Source organism: Passer montanus, unplaced genomic scaffold (assembly GCF_014805655.1).
Source record: "Passer montanus isolate IOZ18808 unplaced genomic scaffold, ASM1480565v1 scaffold36, whole genome shotgun sequence".
In the NCBI taxonomy this organism is placed as follows: domain Eukaryota; kingdom Metazoa; phylum Chordata; class Aves; order Passeriformes; family Passeridae; genus Passer; species Passer montanus.
In genome coordinates this window covers 7,198,882-7,223,009 of record NW_024368374.1, presented here as the reverse complement: position 1 = coordinate 7,223,009, position 24,128 = coordinate 7,198,882, and the positions used below count along the sequence as shown (strand labels likewise).

The 24,128-nt window shown below is 45.0% G+C and overlaps 2 protein-coding genes across 6 annotated transcripts in view; one reads left to right on the top strand and one right to left on the bottom strand.

The window, feature by feature from the left end:
- CAB39L (calcium binding protein 39 like) overlaps positions 1-15,181 on the top strand; it is a 75,793-nt gene extending 60,612 nt beyond the window's left edge. Inside the window, exons 11-12 of one of the 5 annotated variants that reach the window (XR_005628297.1) lie at positions 24-674; positions 1,071-3,363. Coding sequence is in view for 3 of the 5 variants with exons in the window: in XM_039716638.1 (XP_039572572.1) it covers positions 14,249-14,281 (33 nt within the window). In the remaining 2 variants the exon portion in view is untranslated. The other 4 variants (XR_005628296.1, XM_039716640.1, XM_039716638.1 and 1 more) reach the window with 4 other exon arrangements.
- Positions 6,540-21,628, bottom strand: CDADC1 (cytidine and dCMP deaminase domain containing 1). The gene is made up of 9 exons (XM_039716618.1): positions 21,460-21,628; positions 18,305-18,399; positions 16,599-16,776; positions 15,265-15,843; positions 13,295-13,344; positions 12,126-12,295; positions 10,781-10,970; positions 10,045-10,105; positions 6,540-8,862 (listed from the first exon to the last, which is right to left on the bottom strand). Exons 1-9 carry the CDS (start codon positions 21,530-21,532, stop codon positions 8,789-8,791), a joined length of 1,470 nt encoding a protein of 489 aa, XP_039572552.1. The 5' UTR covers positions 21,533-21,628; the 3' UTR covers positions 6,540-8,788.
- Positions 21,629-24,128: the final 2,500 nt, after the last annotated feature.

The window sequence follows — 24,128 nt, the reverse complement described above, 5'->3', positions numbered from 1 at the left end:
AAATTCCTTCTCTCCTTTGCCAGCTTGTTTCAGCAGATGGAGAGAGATGAGCACTGCCTTCGAAGCCAATGCTCTCTGAAGCATCATGTCTGCAGCCCTGATTGGCAGGGCTCTGGCAACCCCAGCCCCAGCCCAGCCATGAGCCTCACCCCAACCCACGGGTGGTGTTTGCTGGCAGTGGTCACTTGCAGGTCAATAAGGGAACGTCTCCGAAATTGCAGTCCTCAGAGCCAGTCATTTAAGTCTGATCCTCTGAGATTTGGAGCCTGAATCTGAAGGGTGCTTGGCTGTGTTCTGAGCTCCTGGGGTGGGGCTGGTCTCCAGGGCTGGATTAACACAGAGACACGTGTCCATTGCCTCAGCCTCTGGAGTCACATGAGAACTTTGGGCTTCCAGCCCGTGCTAGGAAAAAGTGTCTCATGGTGTGTTGCTGGGGAATGCCTGCCCTTGACAAAGTGAGAGTGACCCACACAGAGGTGCCCAGACAGTCTGTGAGGGGTCACACTGGGAGCTTCGTCTGCATGGTCTGCACACAGAAGAGCACTTGAAGAGAGCCAAACCTGGTGGTAACACGAGGAGCAAGGTTCCACCCTGGAGTCTGCGTGGGCAGAAATGTGTCAGACCAACAGGGACCAGTGATGGGCCCCAGCCCTGCAAAAGAACCCTTTTCCAGGGTAGGGAATCTTTGGACTACATGAGAAAGTAAGGGGTAAGGAGGGCTGGTGAAAAAGGGCTCACTGTGTGTGTGTCTGCAACAGGGGGGAAGAAGTGGTCTTACAGGAAAAACGACACATGCCAGGCCCTGGCAGCCTGTCTTACCAGAAGTTGGTCCTGCAGTAGATCACATAACACATCTGAAAGTAGAGTCTTCCCCAAGCTCAACTTGCTTAGATCTTTGAAAGAAAAAAAAGCATAAAAATTGGTGAGGATTAAATTAAGCACCATAGTAATATTTCACAGCAGGTGGGGACACATCCCTAAGTAAATGAAAATGAGGTCTTTTCTAATGTGATTTTGAAATAATGACAGTGCATTTGGTGAATTCACTCAAAGTGGTTCTTCTGCTTTAGGGAGTGCTCCCACCAGGAACTCGCAATTTATCTGAAATTACTATCTGAGGGAGCTGTGTGATTGCAGGACGTGGTTCATCAGAGTGAAGGCAGGAAAGAAGATTGTAAACTGGAAAGATAAAGAAGCTGGAGGAAGCCTCTCCATTCCATTCTGCACACAGCATTCAGGGGTTTGGATCGCATGAACAAATCTCTGCCAACATACGATGTAGGATGCTGCAATGTCAAACCTTATTTGATACAGCAGAGTGCCAGGAATCTTTGCACCATAAGCTTCTGTCATGGGATTTGGGCAGCTTGTGCTGAAATCAGGAAAATCTGATTAGAAGCAGCCACAGACTCCCCAGAGTGTCCTGGTGTGTACAGCAGCAGGTGTGAACCCAGGAGAGGCCAAGGACTCTGGCCTTCCACAAATGTGGGCGTTAAGACCTCTTGAGCCTCTTAATCTGCATTCTCCAGAGACAAGATCAGATGAGAAGGAAAGAATGACTTGGGCCTCTGCTGTTATCTAATGATAACAGCAGTCATGAGAGGGAGAGGAGGTCCAGATCCCATTTGTTCTCTAGCATGTGCTTTGCTTTTTCTTGTGAAATTGGAGCAGGGCTAAGAGAGCCCAGGCCTCTGTCCAAGGGGTGCAGTGGTGTTTGGTCAGTAAAGAAGCTTTCTCGCTGGGCCAACAAATGCTTCATTTCTCTTTCTGAAGCAGAGGGACTTCAACATTTTGGCTGGAAACACATTCCTGCAGAGCATCTTATGCCTGGCAGTGAAAGTTGAGGCGGAAGGGATACACGTTTTGGTCTCTGTGACATAAAAGGAAATTGTATGTAACTTTCCCACTCCTTGACTGTGTTCTTGCATAGAGATGCAGGTTTCCATGGACTGAGTACAAGGTGTCCCAGAGCCTCCAGTGGGAGTTTCAGCCCCATGGTGAGAGGCAATCCGGTGAGCAAGAGCTGCTGTGACCTGGGGAAGAGAAGGAGCTGAAGTCCCTGTCATCCCAGCCCATGCTGAAGAGAAGCCTTGTTTCCAGCAAAGCCTCCAGTCCCTCAGGGTCTGATGTGTACCACAAGGTACCAGCAGCTCAAGCCAGCTCTGAGCACAGTTGGTGCTGGGCAGACAACATGGGATCAGGCTAAGGGGAAACCCAAAACAAGATTAGCAGTTTTGGCCATGTGGTTCAGCTCCAAGCCAAGCGTCTCACAGGGCTGTGACTTGGCCCAGCTCCCCCAAGCACCCCAGGGAGAGGCAGGCGGTGACCCCAACCCTCCTGACTCATGGTCCTGCTCCACAGCGCCTGCCTTGCGCTGGCCTCTCTTTCCAGGAATGTGAGAGGAGGAGAAACAATCAAATAACCCACCCCCTTCCTATGGCGTTGGTGGAGAGGGGCTTTCCAAAGCCACGGTAAAAATTACCTTTCCCACCTCAGGCTGTGTGACATGGAGAGGCAGCATGGGGACAGCCTGGGCCGGGGGTGCAGGGCCAGCCATGGCCCAGCCATGGCCAGCAGCTCCCCCCAGCCAGCTCAGGAATGACGGAGCACTGGGGACAGGGACGGGTGGGGTGCCAGCTCATCCTGTGAGACAGCGGCGTGCCTTGCACCATCACCACTGCCACAAGAGCCCCGTGGCTGTTTCCATCGCCCCATGGGGGCGAGGTGTTTATTCCTGGCAGCCGCTGGGAGGGTTTTGCCGCTGAGCATTGGCCCAGGAAAGGCCCACGCTGCCCTCGCTGTCTGTGGGACTGCAGAGCCCTGCTGTGGTGTGGCACATCAGGCATGGCCAGGTGTCCCACACGGTCTCAACCTCCTCCCTCCCTCGCTGTACCCCAGTTCTGCACGTTGGCAGTGATGCCCACAGGGCCATGGGATAGGGTGTGCTTTTCTTCAGAGCCACTCTCTCTCCCAAGCACAGATTTGGGAATGAAATTTCCAAATGTCATTGTCCCATGGCCAAAAATGTAAGCCGTGTATTTTAACTGCCACACTGTGCCAGCAGACACCTCTAGCATATTGAGCTTTGCCAAGCTGGACACAACCAGCACCTGACTATCAAGGTGACAGGCAGGAACAGTTTTTTCGTTGCATGACAGACACCAGCCCAGCCATGGCATCATAGCTCAGCTCCTCACAGTTAAAGGAACAAAACCCACCTGAATCCCCAAAGCAGCTCTCCTGGGAAGAGCTACCAGTATGCCAGTGAATAGAGTTATTTCTTCTGAGTGTTTGGAGAAGACAGCACCTTGTCTTTGGGGCCATGAAGTGCCTTACTCAATAAAGAGGCCCTTTATTTCCAAATTGCTGGGTACGTTGTCTCTACTGGCACTCAGCTTTGGCAATGCCCTTCAACTCCCTTGTAGAACAGCTGGCTTGACAAGCGTTTGGAGCGGATTTAAAAATACCCTTGTCAAAGCAGAGCCCGCTGCATCTGTTTGTGCAAACATGCAGTCAGGGTTGGCTTTTCGGCACACCCCGGCACAGCCCTGCCCCGGCAGCCAGCAGGGAGCAAACAAACGCAGCCTTTGCTCAGGCAGATGGTCAGATGCCCAACAGGCTCTGTGTGCCTGGGACAAGTGAGAGCCTGTGAGGAGCAGGGCTCTCCAAATCCCATGGGGGAAGTGGAGAAAGGCATCTCCTCCCCATTTTAGAGCTGGGTGTGGGGGAAAATTTATATTCACAGATGAACTCGCCTTGTGCCCCAAGGAACGTCAAGGGCAGAGCCACAATTAGCTCATAGCACAGAACAGGTTCTTGCTGTGTGCTGACAGCCTTCCTGCCAAAGGCTCAAAGGAAAGTGACACTGGGGACTAGCAGGCAAGAAAGCAGGATGTCCCAGGGGACAGCAGGCATTGCAGAGGGAGGAGAGACATTTGTTCATTCCAACAAAAGACCCAGCTCGCCTGCTAATACATACCACTTCTAGCCATGCAGTTAAGCTCCTCTGCTTCCTGCTGGCTTTTGTTTTCTCTAGCTAAATCTGTCTTGCCCCACAATAGGAATGAAAGACTAAGTGCAGGTGAATGCACTGGCATTCACACTATCTTACATACGTCTTTCAGGTAGTTCTGAAATAACACTGGGGAGGAAGAAGTGTGTCTGTGCTGGCATTTGTGTGACGTGTCCCAGAGGCCTGGCTCTTGTTGAAGTTACTGTACAAGTGCTTCATGGTTTCCCCACATTTCTTCAACCCCTTGTTTTTCCTCCAAGTTAGAAATTTAGCTGCCCTGGTGGAAAATTTACTGGCAAAGCAGTGAGGTGATCTCACTGGAGCCAAAGTACAGATAGTTGAGCAACAAGGGCAAAGGAGGAGGAAAAAGTCAGGCTTAGTTTTTAGTATACCTGTCTTGTGCCACTGAGGAACACAGTGAAGCTGGAACAGACCCCATCCCTCCAACAATGATCCTGTAGTTACAGGAAACCACCCAGTCCTGAGGCAGGGCCTGGCTTCCTGGGAAATCAAAGTGGAAAATTTCCTGTACAAGCAGCTGATACTTGGGGTGCAAAATATAAACGTCACACTGCAAAATACCCCAGGGAAAAAAAAACCATGCTCAGCATTTTCATCTGCATGTCTGCTCCCAGCCCAAGCATGGTGAAGCCTGTGCTGCTGCACGTCAAGTGAGAAGGCCCTTTATCTACACAGCAGACGTGTCAGCCACGATTTTTCCTCTTCCTATTTATGAGCTTTGAGCTGTCTCGAGTGTTCTGACATTTATAATGACCATCAGCACACCTTTGTCTTCTGTCCGCAGCAGCAGGACTCTCTGGGTACCAGTCACAATCACAGAATCTCGGAGTGGTTGGGGTTGGAAGGGACCTCTGGAGACCACCCTGTCCAACCCCTCTGTTAAAGCAGAAAGGGGTTGCAGAGGATTGCACCAAGGTGCGTTTTGAGTGTCTCCAGGGAAGCAGATTCCACAGCATATATGGGCAGTCTGTTCCAGTGTTCTGTCACCCATGCAATAGAGATTTTTTCCTCATATTCAGATGGAGCTCCCTGTGCTTTTTGTGTACCCGTTGCTCCTGTCACTGGGATCCACTGGAAAGAGTGTGGTCTCACTATCTTTACACACCCAGCCATAAGAGATTTGTTGCACTAATACAATATATGTAAATAATACAGCACAAATTGTATTTGCAGACGAGAGCTGGAGCTGCTCTTGAGCGGCACCGGCACGCCGGGAGTGCCGGCATCCCTGCGGAGCCCGGCGCTCCCTGGGTCCCGCTCCCGGCACGGCCTCCCCGGGCATTTCCCTGCCACCAGCGCCCTCTCCCGGCCTTCCTTTGCCGGCTGGCGGGGGCTGCAGGCTGGGGAACTTAATTTAATTTATTGCCAACCAAATCTGAGCAGGGTAATGAGAAATAAACACACCTTAGAACAACTTCCCCTTACTCCTCTCTTGTTCCCGGGCTCAGCTTCACTCCTGAATTTTCTACCTTCTCCCCTCCAGCAGCACAGAGGGAAGAGAAATGGGAACTGTGGTCAGTCACCACACTTTTGTCTCTGCCGCTCCTTCGTCCTCAGGGAGGGGACTCCTCACACTCTTCTCCTGTTAACCCCGTGGGGTTCGTCCCACGGGCGAGAGTCCTCCATGAACTTCTCCAACATGTATCCCTTCCTCGGGCTGCAGTAAAAAAAAACTATTTAGAGGACTACAAAGCCTTTCAGAATAGTCCCCAATTAAACATGGCTCTGGGAAGCCTGTCCCTTTGCCAGCCTGGCTGTGTCCCACTGACTGCTCACTGTGGTCTATGATGACACTTCAGTTCAAAGCCCTTCTGAAAGGCATCTCCCATCTGTCCTCACATACTATATGTGCCTCTGCAACATGAGCCAGTCTTGGAGGGCATTGAGTGGATTCCTTTCAGCTTAACAGGAAAACTAACTGTAGGAATGGCCATAATACACTCCACTGGCTATTGGGCCCTCAGTCCAAAGGCCTGGGCTGGAACCAGATGGATGTGAAACCCTTGGTGGGCGAGAGCCCCAGCATCACCCACTTGAAGCTACAGCCTCGCTGCCCTACAGCCGTGCTGGGGCTGGGCACCGTCCTCGGTTCCCATCACCGCAGTGATCCTGCTCTGCTCTGTAGTGACTGGGAACTGGAGCCCCTGCCTATGCCCATGCAGGCAACCCAGGGAAGCAAGGCAGGAGGCGAGGCAGGGACCAGTTTTACTGTTGGACGGTCAAAGCTTCCCCCGCTTTGATCCTCTCCAACCAAGGAACAGGCCGTGGAGGTGGCAGCTTGCAGTGTTCCCTAATGCAGTTCCCATTCTCCGGAGGAAGAGGAAATTAATCCTCACGAGCCAAGGAAGGGGATCCCAGCCCTTCCCAGGGCTGGCAGGAGGCACAGTCTCATGTTGAGACAAATTCTTCAGGCAGAGCAGAGGGAGGCCTATAAGGAGTGTGAGCATTCCAAAGCACTCTGTAATGTTCCTAATAACCCAAAGTACTTAAAAATACACTTCAGTACTTACTGTCAGATTAATTTATTAGCAAGAAGCATGTTTTGCTGTAAGGCAGACAGTTAACAGAGAATTTCTGTAATTCTCAGTCAGGAGGCCAAATTATTACTGATAGTTAGTACCTGCAATTAAAATGATTGTTCTGAAATGAATGAGTCTCACAATGCATATGGAAATTTCATACAATGTATAAAATGTATAACTTTTACATTTCTTGAGTAAATACTTTGCAGTTTTTATGTAAGAAACAACCATCCTAGAGTTGATTTGCAAAATAATCACTGAAGGAGATGTCCATTATTCTATGGTTCTCCCTGGTAAGCAGACAAGCAGGGCAGAGTCCATAGAGTCCATAGGGTGAGAGAGTAACCCCATTTCCATTGCTCCTGTTGGTCAAGATAAAGTCCCTACTTCATAATTCCAGTAAAAATTAAGGTAGGGTTATACTGACAAACAGAGCCTACAGAAATTTTTGAGCCTCTGGAAGAATCTGTAGAATGTAGTAAGACAGAAATAAAGCCAGGCTTCCAAGCCTTCAGCCTTACAAGGGATTCCAAGTTTCACAGAAAGTTTTGTAAGAAAAATCTTCTTTTTTAAAAATGTAATTATAAGTAAAGGTAGAATCTTAACACCTCCCAAAGCAGAGAATAGCAGCATCATTCACTGCAGTGTAGTTATTGAATGTGTATGATATTTGACTTAATTTACTTCTCTGGGTACTCAGGCCACCTATGATATTTAAGGGACTTTTCAATTTCAGCTGTTCCTATGAAGGTACAGATTTTACTGATTTTGATACCAGAAAACTTGAAGGGGCCTTAAATCTGGCCCTGTTTTTTTCCTTGCTTCTACTTCAAGTAGATGAGCACTGCCAATGGATTATGGAAACAAGAAGGTTTCAGTGGATGGACTATGGCACACTTTTTATTCATATTTGGATAGTGCAGATTATCCAGTCACAGCCCTGCTATCCAGTTCCAAGCTTCCCCAAAACCTAAAAGAAACAAAAAGAATCTGCAACCTACAGATGCATCTTAAGACATGATTCCCCTTTAAGGACTTTAAGAAGGGCAGCAAAGACAAGATGCATGGAAGAACTGGGAAAGGGCTGTTTACATATCCTACCAGCAAGGACAGAAAAAGATTTAAGGTATTTGCACTGGAGAGCTCAGCAGAGGAGTGAACAGAAAGTCTTCGGACATCTGCTAAAACAAACAGTCAGAGGTCAGATTCAAAGCAGGAAACAGATGGGAATCAAAAGATTCTGGGCACAACTCTTTGTTCTGGTTATGCATTACCCAACCCTTCAAAACTAGCAACACTAGACTGCAGTTTCAGTGGCTGTTTCAATGTCACCCTTGTAGGGTAGTCATCCAAGAGACGGGCACCTGAAAAGATTTGGGCTATTCCACTGGTACAGATCATCCTATCTAAGAAACATCAGGACACTGGTGGTTGATTAGCTTCTGTAGTCGTAGGAGCCTCTCAGTGAAGATTAACAAAACCTCAACACTGGCAATCTTCACAGGTATGTAGGTGCCAGTGAGATGCACACACAAAAATGCTTTTATGCCTGCCTCCAGAAGCTGAGGAAAAGCAAAGCTAATCTTTGTCTTCATTAATTCAGATGGGCTGCATGTGAGGAAGCACACAGAGCAACAAGGCCAGTACCACAAAACTAAACAGCTCTGCTGCTATGGTAGGAAGTGTGTATGAGAGACAAGATTGGTCTCCAAACCATTTGGCTAGCACTGACTATCCCAATGGTTTTGTGTCCATTATACTGAGAAGCAAAAGCCACTTTCAAGAACAGAGATAGTTGCTGGTGATTATTTACCTACCATTTCCTAGAAGACTCCCTTGACGATTGTATTTGAAGAAGTACGGCTTATTTCTGCCATTTTCTAGCCCAGAATTTATAAATCCATTCCCTCAATCCATACCCCAAGCAAATAAGACACCATTGTATTATTATTCTGATCTACCACCAATGAACTTTCAGTATAACTTTTTAATGTGTTAAAAATGATCAGCCACCCAGTTACTTTCGCAGAAAATACAAGCAGCATTTTTTCGCCAGGAGCTTCTAAATTAAAAAAGACCTTCAGGTAATGCTGTAAAACATTTAAGACATCATAAATAAACTTATTCTAAAATTCACTTTCCAAACAATAAATAAAACTCTTCCTTATTTGAAAGTGCAAACAGGCTGTAGTATAAAAAGTACGAAGCCAGACTGCAGGAGGTGCTTAATTATTCAGTAATGACCAAGACACAGTTTCTTGCTTTGGTGCTGCTGGTCATCCAGCGATTTGGTTTTCTGGATCCCATCTAAAGAAAAAAAACATGCATGGAGCATTAATACAAGAGCAAGCATAGCCTAATACTCAACATGGACAGGGACACTGCGGGTGGGAATGGGGTGGAGATTGTCTTCTTCCCCTTACAGAGGAACATGCAATAGCCATAGCTAACAGGAATACACCACGTAAAGAGAGGAACTTAAACCAGTGCAGTATTGAAAATGCAGGCACACCACATTAAAGAAAACTCTTAGAGAAATGAGCCCTGTTAAAAGTTGTCAAACAAAGTACCCCAGGATTAATCTTTCTCCAGCTGGGTCTAAAAACCATTAGAGAGAGAGGAACAAACAAGCCCTAACATTTTGCAGTGATTACTGATGCCATAAACACTACTCTGAGCCCTTCCCTCCCCCCCTTTCCCCAGCCCACAAGGAAGTAGCTAACAAAACGACTTCTCCACTAATCTATCTCAGTACATGTTAGGAATTTGATCGGAATACGTGGCTATTTGTGTGCCACAAGAACTACCTTCAGTCTTTCTTATGCTCCTAACATGGTACTCAATGCATCTTCACACTGCTTCTTCATGCTTGAAGCACAAAAATTATTTATCTGCCATTTTCCATGTTGTTTCCCCGCCTGGATGAGTAACATTTTAAGGACTGGTAGCTGACAGTAGACACCTACGGTGGGTCTCTTTTGTAGCACAAAAAGGCTTCAAAGAAAGACTTATCTAAACTGTTTTGAAAAGATGACAGCTTCCTTGCTGTGTATGTCAACAAGGGGTGTATGTCAACAAGGATTTTGTGACTCGGAGTCCAGCCCAAAACTGAAAAATAATGGTGCTCTTTATAGAACACAATCTAAAAAGTCTTTCTAGAATGGAATTTAAAACATGATAAAGTAGTCTAAAATGATCTATGAGCCAAAGAGCATGTTGCTGACCTTCACAGTAGCATTACTAGATTTTGTAATGTGTGTCAATGCCAAGGATTTAGTTCCAAGTTAGTTCACCTATTGCAGTTAGTTATTACTATAACAGTTAGCTCATCTATTCAAAAACCTCAGAAAACTTTTCACAGCAAAATTTAACTCACTGAAAGCAAGACTAATTAAGACGAAACAATCTCAGAGGGAATCAGGTTGGTTTTAAAATGTGATCTCACTTATTGACTGCAGTCATAAAATGAATTAATGAAAAAATACTTACTTTCCCTGGCTGTAGGGTCATGGAATTCAAATGCATTAGTGTGCAATGGACTTAACTGCCACTGGTAAAAGAAGAAGAAAATGTTTACTTTTTCCAGAAGACAGAATAAGGAGCTAAGTGAGACAGGAAAAGTACCCTACAGACCTTCACTGAGAGGTATGACTTGTGAGGTGGGGAATCAAGGACTCCCTCTTGAGTACTCTTGCTTTGAGGACAAATAACTATTACAGACATGCAGACGTTAACTCCCTTGAAGCTGCTCACACTGACAATGCTGCTGCAGTTTGTCATGGAGAGTGCCCTGACTGCAGGTGCACTTGACCACATTTGAAACCCACCACAGCTCTTTTGGGAGCTGCTGGAAGGGCCAACAAAATCACACAGCGACCTCCCAAATCAGCTGTCATGGTGTGACAGGGGAGGCTCGGACAGAACTTCACCATATGAAAAGACCACCTCCAACAACGTTGAATTAGAGAAATCCTCCATGCAGATAGAGTAAACAGAGGGTCTTGGCCCCATCCTCTGGCACATGGCACAGCACTGCTCCCCAGAACTGTGACAGAGCAACCTCTCAATCCCACTCATCTGACTAAATGATATCATGATATCAATTCCACTCATCTGACTAATCTCAGCACAGCACTCCTCTATGCTGGCTGCAGATGACTGCTCACTTTACTCTCCCATCAATGCTGCCCCCAGTTTTTACAATACAGTACATTTAGACACTTACTGTAAATCTGCTTACACCCTCAAGTTCACCAAACTTCATATAAGATATATCTGCTTTCTTTTTTCCAGCATCATCATCTCCTGCATAGATCTGCTTGATACCAGCTCCTTTAATTAAAGGGACACATTCATCACATGGACATTTTGTTACAAATATCATGCTTCTCTCATCTGGCTTTATTTCTCGACACCTACAAGCAGTCAGAAAACAGAATTTCAGAGTTTGTATTTTGGTAGTTTTCAATTGTTACAAATTTGATACCTCAAAAAGCAAGCAAAGAAGTGTTATTTACGCTCAGAAGCAACTTATTCCTAATCAAGTGCACAAGTACACAATGCAATTTGATTTGGTATCACTATCTGTGAACCACACCCATCCCATGTCTCCACACCCATTATTGTTGGAAGCTTCACCAACTGCCACACTTCCTCATTCTGGGTTATAGCACGGTCTAGCAAGAACCAGAGCCAGTGGCTTGTATCTGAAGGATAACTGAAGGAGCCAATATCCTTTAAAACCCAAGTTCATATAAGAAATCTCAAGAAACCGCAGGAGCTGTGCCAATATACATCCAACTTCTACATCACGATCTGAAGGATAACTGAAGGAGCCAATATCCTTTAAAACCCAAGTTCATATAAGAAATCTCAAGAAACCCCAGGAGCTAACTGTGCCAATATACATCCAGCTTCTACATAACAGGCATAAAAGACTGTGACTGCAATCCACAGTTCATCATGGTGACATCACACATTGTCCTAGTTTGGGCTGGAATACAGTTAATTTCTTCTCAGCAGCTGGTGCAGTGCTGTCCTTTGGATTTAGTATGAGAATAATGTTGAAAACAGACTGATGTTTTAGTTGTTGCTAAGTAATGCTTACTCTGAATCAAGTGCTTTGATTCATATTCTGGCAGTGAGCAGCTGCACAAGAAGCAGGAAGGTTGACCCAAACTGGACCAAAAGATATTCCATGATAGTGTCCCAGTATATCAACTGGGGGAGTTACCTAGAAGGGACACTGATCAGTTTGGGGACAGGGCAGGGCATTGATCAGTACCTGGTGAGCAATTGTATTGTGCATTACTTGTTTTTACCTTGGTTTTTATTTTTATTATTATCTACTATTATGAATAATTTTTAATTTGTTCCAATTATTCAACTGTTTTTGTCTCAACCTACAAGTTTTACTTTTGATTCTTCTCCCCATTCCACTGGGGTGGGGGGATGAGCAAGAGGCTGCCTGGCGTGTATCTTCCCCCTGGGCTTAAACCACAACACACATTTATGATGGAATTGTTTCCAAACCATCTCATTCTTCTCTGTGGTAAAAATAAACCCATTACCTGAATGTCAGGGCATTCTGCTCCGCATGGATAATGTATCTGAACTTTCTGATTTCCCGATCTTTTTGCTTATCATCCATGTGTGGAAAATCAGCATATTCAGATCCAACAGGAAAGGCATTGTAACCACAGCCTACAAAATACATTGCTCCTGTTCCATCACAGCCTCTCTGCAACAGTAAACAAAGCATCAAATTTAGAGGTATTTTAACTGAGTTCTAAGTAAAAATACAGTGGAATGTATAGTTCTGCATTATCTGACAGCTCAGCTCTTGCCAACTGCTCCATGCCTGTATGAAGCTTTTCCACTGAGCCCTGTAGGAGCTGCACAGGTAAAGTGTAACATCTCTGTTACCTGCACCAGGCTTTTGAGGCTTTCCTTTTGGCAACTAATACTGACAGCAGGGACAAGAAGTCTGAAGGATTTAGTCCTTAACAACCTACACGATTAAATACAGCTGGAGCTCATGCCTAATGTGCCAGAGATGGTGTTTTGCCTGTAGTTAAGACTCGTGACCAGTGGCTGATATGAGGCAATTGGTGATTGAAATAAGCAAAAGAAACAAAATAGCCAGAAGCAGCTGATGACTGAAATGTTAAAAACAAATTAAGCGTATGTTGCAGCTGCATGAAGAATGAGGCCTCCTGGGATTGGTAACATGCATAAGCAGAGATACAAGGAACAAAAACTTTCTGTTTGGGTAGGAAAAAGCACTGTAATAATATTAATAGAAAAATACAGCTTTGATGTAAAAAGGAATGTGCTAAAGCCCATACAGCGTTTAACTGCAACAAGTATCTTCAGGAGACTGTCAGGCTATAACTGCACTGAGACCTCTCCCAAAAAGATCTGCCAGAGGGGCCATGCAGGGCTCATGCTGCCAGATCAGCAGCTGTGGGAACACCTTGGAGCCAGGCTGCCTGGAATAACTGACAATGACTGGGGAAGCAGGTGCACTGAAAATCCAGACAGAGACACTGTTGTAGTTACTAAAATAATTTATACTTCTCCTTCATCTTAAAGCATAACACTGAAGCAGTCATTAACTTAGTTGCTAAAGCTGTGTGTGTATGAAAAACAGAAGTGTATAAAGTTAAAGGAAAATAACAAGTGCAAATCCAGTGTATGAATTGTGAGTGCAAGAAAAAGTAACTTTTTCAATACTTACTGATTTTTCCTCTGCCCAAATAATAGCTCCAACTCCCGTTTTATGATCCTCTAAAATACATAACATTTTAGGAGTAAATAACAAATAAAGCACTTCTGAGTTACCTATACATTAACACATGACATCCTAGAGTAAGGAATAATATTTATTGTTGCTTTGTGAACAGGAGGAAAGAAATGCAGAAAGATTAAAAGCTTGTCAATCATACGAGTCTACTGTAAATGCTGGATGTGCTCTTACTGCAAGGCAGTCATTGGAGATTTTGCTGTGTACATTTGTTCACAAATGAAATGAAGCAGCCAACACATGGATAAGAAAATGTGCGCCAAGAATATGTGTGGACAGGTTCACTAATGTGAGACAGCTAACTGATAGAAACCTTCTTGTTTACTACTTAATTTAGTTACTTAATTTCTGCTATTCTTTAAGTTTATGCTTCTGTGATCTGAAGTCCTATCAAAATTAGTCCTATTTTATACCAAATTCAGAGACAAAATATTAACAATTGGATTTTGGGGGTGTAGTCTATCACCACCATAGGAAAACTGGTACAGAGCTTTCCTTATATGACTTGGATGGTTTTTATGGCACTTGAAAATCTTCCCCAGTAGCTACTGATGAGAATCTTGAGCATATCAAGGAGAAAAACATTTCAGGCTTCCACTGATTAATATTGCAGAACACACTGTTTCCATGAATAATTTCCATCATCCTCAGTATCACTACCATATGCAATAACTCAAAGAGGGCCTTTCCTGCCAAACAAGTACTTTATCAAAGCTGTCTTCATCTACATTCTGCATATTTATTAGACAATGATGAAGAGATTATGATAATGAATGTCTAAACCAGTATAGAAAACATCCTATGTTCTTGCTCCCTTTATATCCACCTATATAATAGTGTAAACCACCTTAATATGTGTGTGAGCTATTTATTTTAATTTCATTACAGTGCAACAAAAGTTGGCTCAAACCCCAGACCTGAGTCCAGGCTGAATACTACAGCTAAACCTGAATTTTGCTGCCCCAAGAGTGAGAACTCAAGCTTGGTCATTCCATCTTGTTCTGTATAACAGAAGCTGTACAAAGAACTCATAACTGGTTCCATGAAACTTCTGAATTACATCTAAAAAATGTCATTTCTGCAATTTTTGGAGACAAAATTTACTGAGGGTACCTGACTTAATAGGTTGGGTTTGTTGGGGGACTGGTTTTGGTTTAAGCTTTGTACATGTACTATTTGTTTGTTTTCAATGGTTTAAAAAAAGCAACTATCATATCTAGAGTACAAAAACATCTCTACAGAGTACCATCGAGTTTTAAGTTCTCTGTTCTCTGGAAGAACTTATCACTTTCCTGCATTGGTAGCCAGACAGAATAAAGAAGCTAACAGAAGTCATCTCTATCAAGAGAGAATCAATAACTATCTTTCTACCTCAGAAGTCTGGACATAAAGCTCCAGCATCTGTGCAAAGAAAACCCCCACCAGACATATAAGCACTTCCACTAATAACATTAGGTCTAGAAGACTTAATATAATGGTACTTAATGTCCTACTAAAAGATATTATTCCACTGCTTTTTTCTAAAGTGTACCTAATCTGCTTGAAATATTGACATTTATTTGATAACAGAAGCATCTTGTGAGACCTCAGTAATGAGAGCCTCAGAGCTTGGATAATTTAAATGTCATTCTGTTCTATTTTCATTTGGGCGTTAGACACATGGGCAGGGCAGGGTTTGCCAGCACTGTATGTGAAACACCTGCACTGATTTCCTCATGGAAAGCTTTCACACACAATACTGTGTGCCTCTGTTGACTCTTTACTATCATTGCTGCACTCATTTCACACGTGCAGGAATGGCATTGAGCAGCTCGCTCAAGGAAGTATTTGGAAGAATAAGACTGAAGTTAGGAACTTGCTCTACTGATGAGACGCCGTGGTTCCTGCGCGCGGTAACGACTCACCTGTCCGATAGGCAAGCAGCCTGGCTTGTATCATACAGTGCCTCGCCACGTCCTGGGGCAAACACTGCTCGTCTGCTTCGCTTGCTCGTTGGGATCCACTCCTGTAAAACCCAAAGCATCCGAAGACAGGCACGCTGGCAGCCACTGACGCCAAGACCAAGACAAGATCTTTCATGTTCTCTCTAAGGTTGCTGAAGTACGGGTTTTCACAGAGGTTCTCCAGTCCTATTGTCATCAAGATTTGCTTGTGCATTTCCTCATTGGAAATTAGAAATAAACTTTCATACTCTTTTATTCTTTCTTGTCTACATGCAGTATAAAAGTCAGTGTTATAGCCAGGCTGTGATTTTGCTATTTTCTGAATAAAATCATACTTGGCGGAAGTTTCTTCAATAAACTGCACCATGTAGCACACCAAAGGCTGGAGCAACACACACACACGAGCACGACTGTTTGATTTCAGTCTTTCCACTGCTTTGGCATCCAGCTTTGCATCCTCAGTGCTTGTTGGATTGGATACCTCGTTCTGCAAGCTGATTTCAGGATCTCCAGGCCAGTAAGAAATCCTGTTCACCCCGGCTGGAAGAGAAGATAATGCAGCAGAAGGAACCATGCAAGTGCAATGGAACATGAAGTTCATATTTAACACACTACTGTCTAACCCTGGTTTTACGTCTTTAAGGCCCCAAGTCCTGCCTAAGGGGTATCTAGACAACAAAAACGCTGCTAGACACAAGTATCAAGGGTTATCCAACTTGATAATCAGACTACAAATAAAAATTTGAGTTACCCAAGTTCTCAGATCTTTGTGACTGCCTAATTCTGCATCTCACATCCAACAGATAAATTAGCAACACACAAAAAGAAGTTAGCACTGACAGACATTGCTGCTGAGATTAAAAATCATGTGGTATGTGCAGAAGGAAACCCTTATTTCTGCATAAAACCACACTCTTCCCTGGTGTCAGTGACAAGCAAAGAGAAAGCAAGGAAAAATACATCCATCTAGGCCTAGTCATCAGAGTTAGGATTGCTCTGGCAGAGTGTAAAACCAGCGTCAGAACCTAGCAGTGCATCCCAGCCAAGAGACAAAGCACCACAACTAATAATGGTTGCACATTACAGAGAAACAGGTTCTTGGCAGCAAACCCCAGTTTCTTGACCATCAGCTCCAGGAAATGTACATTTATTTTTTCCTTATGGAAAACATCAATGCAGGCTACACAAATCAAGGATTGGCATTCACAGCTGGGACAGTCCAAAGAGAAAACAGGCTTTCTGCCTTCAATCACAAGTGTAACATTTACTCCTACTCTACTACAGTCATTGCTTACCATTTACAATCATTTTTAAACACGTTGAACATGGTTTTCTGGAAAAATAAAGATCACAGTTTTTAAGTCTTGATCCATGTTTAATGAGTGCAATCTGGCCAGCATGCAAGTCCGTACTGGAGCAATGAAGACCAATAATCTTCATATTTTTCACCACAACCAGACCACTCTTCTTCACCTACAGAAAAAGGCATTTCTATTATTTTACTTTTTTTCAATATTGAGTCCATAAAGATGTTACACCTCTTCCCTGGATAACAGTAACCAACCAGCAGCAGAGCACAGAGCTCTTCAGTACAAATGAATCATTAAACAATCTGCTCTTTCCTAAGCATTTTTTCTTGTTGTTTTGTTTTCACATGTGTCTGTTAATAACAGCGTGACGTGTCTCTGTCAAACTCCAAAGAGGGACTTGTCACAAATTCCTGACTTTTTTTCTGGTAATTTCTTTGCCTGTAACAAAATCCAGAAGCAGCACAGAAAATTCTGTCAATTATAACTGAAACCTTCTCTGAATCAGCCAGCATCTGGAAATGCTCATTAATTTAATTTCTGTCTTAAGCCTGACTATCCTGGGAGCCAACAGCTTCTCTAGCTTTATTTCTGTCTCTTCATTTATGTAATGAATCCTGGTTCTAAACAATCTTCCATGGAAGAAGTCTGATACCACAGACAAGAGCTATTACATCTGGATTCCCACGTATTGTGAAAAAACTGGATACAAACTAGTTTGATGAAGCTGGTGAAATAGATCTCTTTATGCAATCCAGCTGCTACTGAACAGTTGCCTCAGATCTTTAAATTACTCAACTGCTGTGTGGTTACAGAAATGAGACTTCACTAAAGCCCTACATACAAGCCAAGTGCCATTTCTAACTGAATTACTAAATTTCAAACAGCTTTTGAAGGCTGTAGGTGCTGCTCAGCTATCCCTCCTTTGGATCTAGCCTGGCACATACCCAGCTCTGAAAATGAGGCCTAACTGTCACTCAGATTATTTTCCTATCTTTTCTTGCCCTGGCTGATACCTGTGCTATGGATCTTAGCACATGGGTATGCTCTGCACAATGCAGTCATCATTTAAAGAGCCCAGTAACAGCTCTGATCACAACAGGAAACATCCTGGTCCAGGTCAGTCTGAAAATGCCTCTTCCATTTGAAGAGTAACTGGTTACAGTTTAGAAAACCCACTCTCAAGGACAGTTTCTTTTGTCACAAAAGCAGTTACCTACAAGTTCTTGACCAGCAAACATTTCAAGTACTTGTGTACACCTCCACTGTATAGAAGAACTGTTCATCTACAGTCATGAACATTGTAACTCTAAAAGAGTCTCTCTACACCAGCAACCACATTGACTTTACACACAGGGTACATACCACACTTCCTTTCTTGTGCTTTTTAAAACACCTGCCATTTTTTAGTGCTTGCTTCACCTCTTGGGGCATGTATCCTGCCTTTCAAAGCTTTTCAGAAAGAACATGCTATTTAGACATTTTGCTGTTTTTCTCCCACTACTGGATTTTTTTCTACTTCTAAGAAATATTTGAAAAAAGTTTATTACATTTGGTTGGGGTTTTTTTGTGTTGTTTTTTTTTGTTTTTTTTGTTTTTAATCTGGGCTATGTGTCATCTAAAGAGCAGTTGGGTTAAATTCACTGAAGGAGCTCTTCAGAAAGACCAATTAACAATAAGCACAGACATTTTACCTGGGATTTTTTCTGCTGCTCAGCCGAGGGAAAGAGCTCCATCCAGAGACTTAATAAAGTAAAAAGATTGACCTTAGAAAGTCTTGGCATTTGACCTGTTTTGAAGAAAAAAAGATAAATATTTGTTAGAGAATATTTAGAAAGAAACTCCATATTGCTGAATATTATTTTCCATGTCTTTTATACCACAGCTGCTACAGAAGCTGGTTTTGGTCTTTCAGCAGCTACATCCACACTATCCTTTTCAGGGTAGTCATTGCCCACTCAGGTTGATCACATCTAGATGCAGAGATCAGATTTGTGCAACAAGAGGAACTGGTGAAACTTTCACTGAAATTCAGTGAGTTTGTTCGACTCAGAGGTGTAGAGCAGAAATCACAGATCAGATCCTCAGATCCCACACAACTTATTGTGCTCAAATGATTCACAGATGCTTAGAAAAATCTGAGACAGCTTCTAATTCAGCTTCAGGCTCACCACAGAAGAGAGCAAAAATATCCAGGCACACACATCATGATCTGACACTGATGGCCACAGAAGAGTGGACGAGCCATTGTGAAACCTTCCAGTTCCATCGGTTCCGGAGATCCTGCTTTGGGATTCTTACAGTCTGCTTAGATTTTGGCTAGGTTTTTTACAAAAATCTAAACCTTTTGCTCAGGCCGTCACTTCTGACAAAACATCTACATGCAAAATTTCCTTCTCAGAGCACCACCTTGTGCTGTGCTTCTACTCAAAATCTGGAAGTTGTCCTGTGAGGGCCAGCACAACTCAGCATTACTGAGTGGCCCACAAAGGAAAAAGGAGGAAGCACTGTGCTGCTCAGTAAAGCTTGCACTGTTCCAGATGTAAAGCTTTCTTGCTTCACACTTGGCAAGAAGTTTATTAAGTCTTTGAAATATCTCCAGTCCCCATTTCAGGGGTGCTTACAGAGAGCTGTAATGAGCACATATTCCTCTGCAGGTTTCACACGTGCTGTCTGACAACAGTATTATTTCTGTATTTTCCCACAAATGTTACAGTTTTTGCAAAAGAGATAATGGCAGTGACAAGAACAGAGCAGAATAGAGAAAAACATTCTTTAAGTAGGTCTAGCAGCTTGGAAGAGATATAATCAGATACTAAGATTACCTAGTTGGGGGAGAGGGTTAGTTTAATGGCATGTCTCTGAACCCAAACAATTAGAACAACACATAAACACATGCAATCCATGACTGAAACACCATTTTCAGACAGTATTTTTTCACACATAAGTGTGTTTTGGAAAACAAATATAGGCCTGTCAGCAGCACAATCTGATGCCACATTGTCCACTGTTCCTGAGGCTGCCCAGCTCTGCTACCCCACTTGGCACAAGCACTGCAAGGGGCACCTGGTTAGCACAGAAATTTGTGTGCTAGGAACGTGCATGGCAAGCAGCACACACCAAGATCTGTTGTCACTTGCACTAAAAGCAAACTGTAAGTCTACAAGCCACGCCTGAAGAAGCAGAATCTGTTTTGTTAAATGGGCATTTGAGTTCATTCTCATTACAGCCCCTGTTCACTCCTGTCACAGCACACACATGTACAGTTGCCAAGTGGCAAGGTAAAACAAACAGTGCAATTTATACCAATGCACACACACCCCTTTGTGTTTTCTAAAATGGCCTACAACGTGGCACACAGAGTAGATTTAAAACTGTATGCACCACAAAAAAGTTTTAATTACTCTTTGTTTTCTTGTACCTAATCCAAATGTGACCTGTCAAACGTACGGGAAACAAACTGAAGAACACCCTGACATGAATTTATAACGAGAAGCAGGAAATTCTTATGAAGAAGGAAAGACCTTTAGTTACAGCTATTATATCTGTGTGTTTCCATCTTCACTCACTTAGGTAGTTAAACACTCCCTTAGGTTCAACAGGGTGAAGAGAAGGCTGGTTAAAATGGACTGGAAAAAAGGCAGAAGATGCCTTGCAGAATTAAAAGCAACTACAGAAGACTGGGGAAATACAGGAATCAGGCTCTCTGCTACTGAGAGCAAAGGCACATGTAAAAGGAGTGCTCTTTGCAGGTGCATCAGGCCCACTCCACACAAAGGTAGGATTTTATTGCTCCTGGTTATGGATCTTGCTTCAGTGAGGCGAGGCATGCTCCAGGGAAAGTGTGTGTGGAGGCTGGTGCCAAAAACCCTGCTGCACCTGGAAGCAAACAGGAGCAGGGCACAGCCTACTCGGACATGGCTCAGATCCAGGATTATGTCCTGCTTATAACGCAGGAGTTCCTAGTCCAAAGTCTGACAGGCTTCTAACAAGTGCTTGTCACCAAGGAGGAAGCTACCAGTGACATCACTCTGCTACCTGGGAAAAGGAAACTAAAACCCATTTTCAGACTTAATAACTTTTGCTTGCTTGGAAGCAGGGTTTCCATAAAAACCGGATGAAACAAAAGTCATATACCCACCCAGGAGAGCTGGCTGCCCTGCCATGGTGCTCAGTCTGAAAACCATATGTACACCACATCTATATGCACACAGCACTCCCGTGGGACACAGCAGTGGGACTGTATTTGATTTACAGATATATGTTTAAAGATACTACACAGAGAAGTATTTATATTTTATGTATATATGCACACACTGTATATATAGCATATATGTACAAACACACACACACTATATATACAGTATGAAACATAGTATATATTATAGTGCATATATATGTAAAGTATATATTATAGTGCATATATATGTAAAGTATCTATATACTTATGTACTAGAGATATGCTACCTATATTTATATATTAAAGTATATGTACATATAAGTATATAGATACTCTATAAATACACACACATATGTAGATATATGTATGTTTGTGCATATATACACCTTGTTGCACAGTCTGTGACGATCAGGAGCGCTCTGTGGAGCATCAGAAGGCGCGGGCTCTCTGAACAGCGCCGGGATGAGGCGGGAAGTGTCCCCTGAGGAGAGGACACACCGGGCGGCCCTGCAGGGACCCGCTGGGTGAGGCGAGACCCGCCAGGGGCCGGGCAGCGCACTCGCCCCTCACACCCGCCCGGCCCGGCCCGGCCCGGCGTCAGCGCCGCGGCTCCCTCACGGCGGGCCAGGCCCGGCCCGCCCTCCTTCCCACCCCCGCGGCCCGGCTCACCGGCCATGCTGTCGGTCTGCGTGCTCGCCGCTTTCACCCGCGGCCCCGCCGCCGCCTCCTCCGCGCCGTGCATGGGTACGGGTACGGGTACGGGTACGGGTATGGTTATGGGTGCCGGAGCCGAGCCGCAGCCCCCCCGCACCGGCCCGCACCGCCCCCGGGCGGCACCGCCCCCATGGCCGCCCCGGGGCGGGGCCGGTCGCACGGCAACGGCCGCTGACGGGCGGGCCCTCCGACCAATGGGGAGCGCGAACGGCGCGGAGGGCGGGGCCCGGAGGGGCGGGGCGGTGGCTCCCAGCGGGATCCGCGCTCCGTAGCGGGAAGTTAACGGGGACACGGCGACACGGCGACACGGGGACGTGGGGTGCGCTGCCTTGGAAGCGACCCGCAAGGATCAACCAGTCAGCTTCTGGCTCGGCACAGGACCACCCCCAAGAGTTACACCAGGCGCCTGAGAGCACTCCAGACGCTTCTGGAGCTCTCCCAGCTTCCAGTGCCCAACCACTCTCTGGGCGAGGAACCTTTCCCTGATCTCCGACCTGAACCTCCCCTGACACAGCTTCAGGCCATTCCCGGGTCCTGTCAGCGGTCACCACGGAGAGCAGTGCCTGCCCCCTCCCCTCCCGGGAAGCTGTCGGTGCCATGAGCGCTCCTCCCGGCTCTCCTCCAGGCTCTCCTCCAGGCTCTCCTCCGGGCTCTCCTCCCGGCGGAGCAGCCCAGCGGCCTCAGCCGCTCCTCGCACGGCCTCCCCTCAGGGCCCGTCACCGCACTCGTAGCTCTCTGACGGACCCTCCCTAATAGAAACACGGAAGAAGACTCTCAAAATATTCTGGAAGGGATCCGCCAAGGTCATCAAGTCCAACTGTTGCTTGAATGGGATTCCCAGGAAGTGATTTTCCGCGGGAGGCGGCTCAGCTGCCAGCGGGGCAGGTGGAGCGAAGAGCAGAGCCTCAGTCTGTGCTGCTGTGAGGGGCCTGGGGCTGTGCTCTGTCATTCAGCTTCCACCGGAGGAGTCTGCTAACTTGCAGTCACCTCTTTGTGGTGTAGTGTAGTTGTTTTCATATGAGGAAGCAGCATGATAGAAGAGAAAGCTGACGGACCCTCCCTAATAGAAACACGGAAGAAGACTCTCAAAATATTCTGGAAGGGATCCGCCAAGGTCATCAAGTCCAACTGTTGCTTGAATGGGATTCCCAGGAAGTGATTTTCCGCGGGAGGCGGCTCAGCTGCCAGCGGGGCAGGTGGAGCGAAGAGCAGAGCCTCAGTCTGTGCTGCTGTGAGGGGCCTGGGGCTGTGCTCTCTCATTCAGCTTCCACCGGAGAGTCGGGAGGGACCGGCCTTCATCAATAAGCTCTGCTGGGCACCGTGGTCTGTATAAACCAAGGCGTCTGCCTGTGACCTCTGGGCTTTTCCATCAGAGCCTCTGGGGTGGTGTTTAATGTCCCTGGCGTTTTTTCTAAATATCAGGGTATGTAAAAGCTTCTCTGTGGATACGTTTTTGGAGGTATATCCGTAAACTGCTGTCATGTATAAAAACCCAAACAATTATTCTTAGTCAGTGAATTCCTGACCTAAAGTAATGCAGAAATTTTTGAGTCTCAAATCAAGTCAATTGAAGCCTAAAAACTGGATAAGAGCATGAATTAGGTTATAAATAGTTTCTTTCTAAGGATCCTTTTGTTTAATGTATGGTCTAAAATTAATTTATTTGCTGTGCATGCATTTCATGACTATCTCAGATGAATTTTTCTTCTGTTTGGAAAAATTCTCTTCTAGACAGCCTCTTTATGAAAGACTACAAAAATGATCTGTGCATTTTCATGTACCAATCTCTCAAATGTGACCAGACCATTGCTGAATTCTGTGTTAAAATAGACTGCATCAAGCCAAAGGGTAACACCTTTCCGTACGTTTTTCTCCTGGTATCCCAAAATCAAACCAAGACTTGCAATAAGTCTCTCTGCTCTGTTACATCTTGAAGTGGGTTTTTTCCACCTCCCTGTGTTACAGAAACTTCTTTTTTCACAAGTAGCTTGCTGATTCAGGTGCAGTGTTTGACTTGTGTGCTCCAGGATTTCCATTCAGAGGTGGGCATGGAGGTGGGCTGTTTGAGGGTCAGTGAGCCTGAAATCAGTGGAAATCAAATTTACAGCAACATTCATCTCTAACTTGCAGTCACCTCTTTGTGGTGTAGTGTAGTTGTTTTCATATGAGGAAGCAGCATGATAGAAGAGAAAGAAAGAGAAAAAGAAAGAAAGAGAGAAAGAAAGAAATCCCATTTTACAATGGCTTTTAATCTAATTATGATCTTGAATTTGAAAGCTCCCACTGACTGAATTGGGAATAAAGGATTTGCTGCTTCTATTTGCCTTCCACCAAAAGCTGCAGGTAAAAAGCTAGAGGGCAGCAGACAACAGCATCTCTGTGGAGCATGAAGAGGGTACTCATTCACTCCAGAACCAAGAGAAATCATGTCATTCTCGGGAAGGGAAACGAAATCTCACGGTTTCAATGGGAATCAATGGGGCAACTCAGGGGAATTCAGTCTTTCCAGTTATCCAGCATGTTGCCCTCTGAGCTTCAATTTTTATAATTTACAGATTGGCAAGAGTTTCTGGATGGGCCTTTTCTTATTGAAAGAGACCTGCTGAAAAAAGCTACTGCTTCTC

Bases quoted from the DNA above. Each gene is read 5' to 3' on its own strand.
- CDADC1 (XM_039716618.1), bottom strand. From the start codon at position 21,532: ATGCACGGCGCGGAGGAGGCGGCGGCGGGGCCGCGGGTGAAAGCGGCG. The intron at 10,971-12,125 runs GTAATGGGTTTA...GACTGCTTGTAG, and splicing joins CAGAATGCCCTGACATTCAG to GTGTCGAGAAATAAAGCCAG. The intron at 8,863-10,044 runs GTAAGTATTTTT...TTTTTTCTTTAG, and splicing joins TGACCCTACAGCCAGGGAAA to ATGGGATCCAGAAAACCAAA.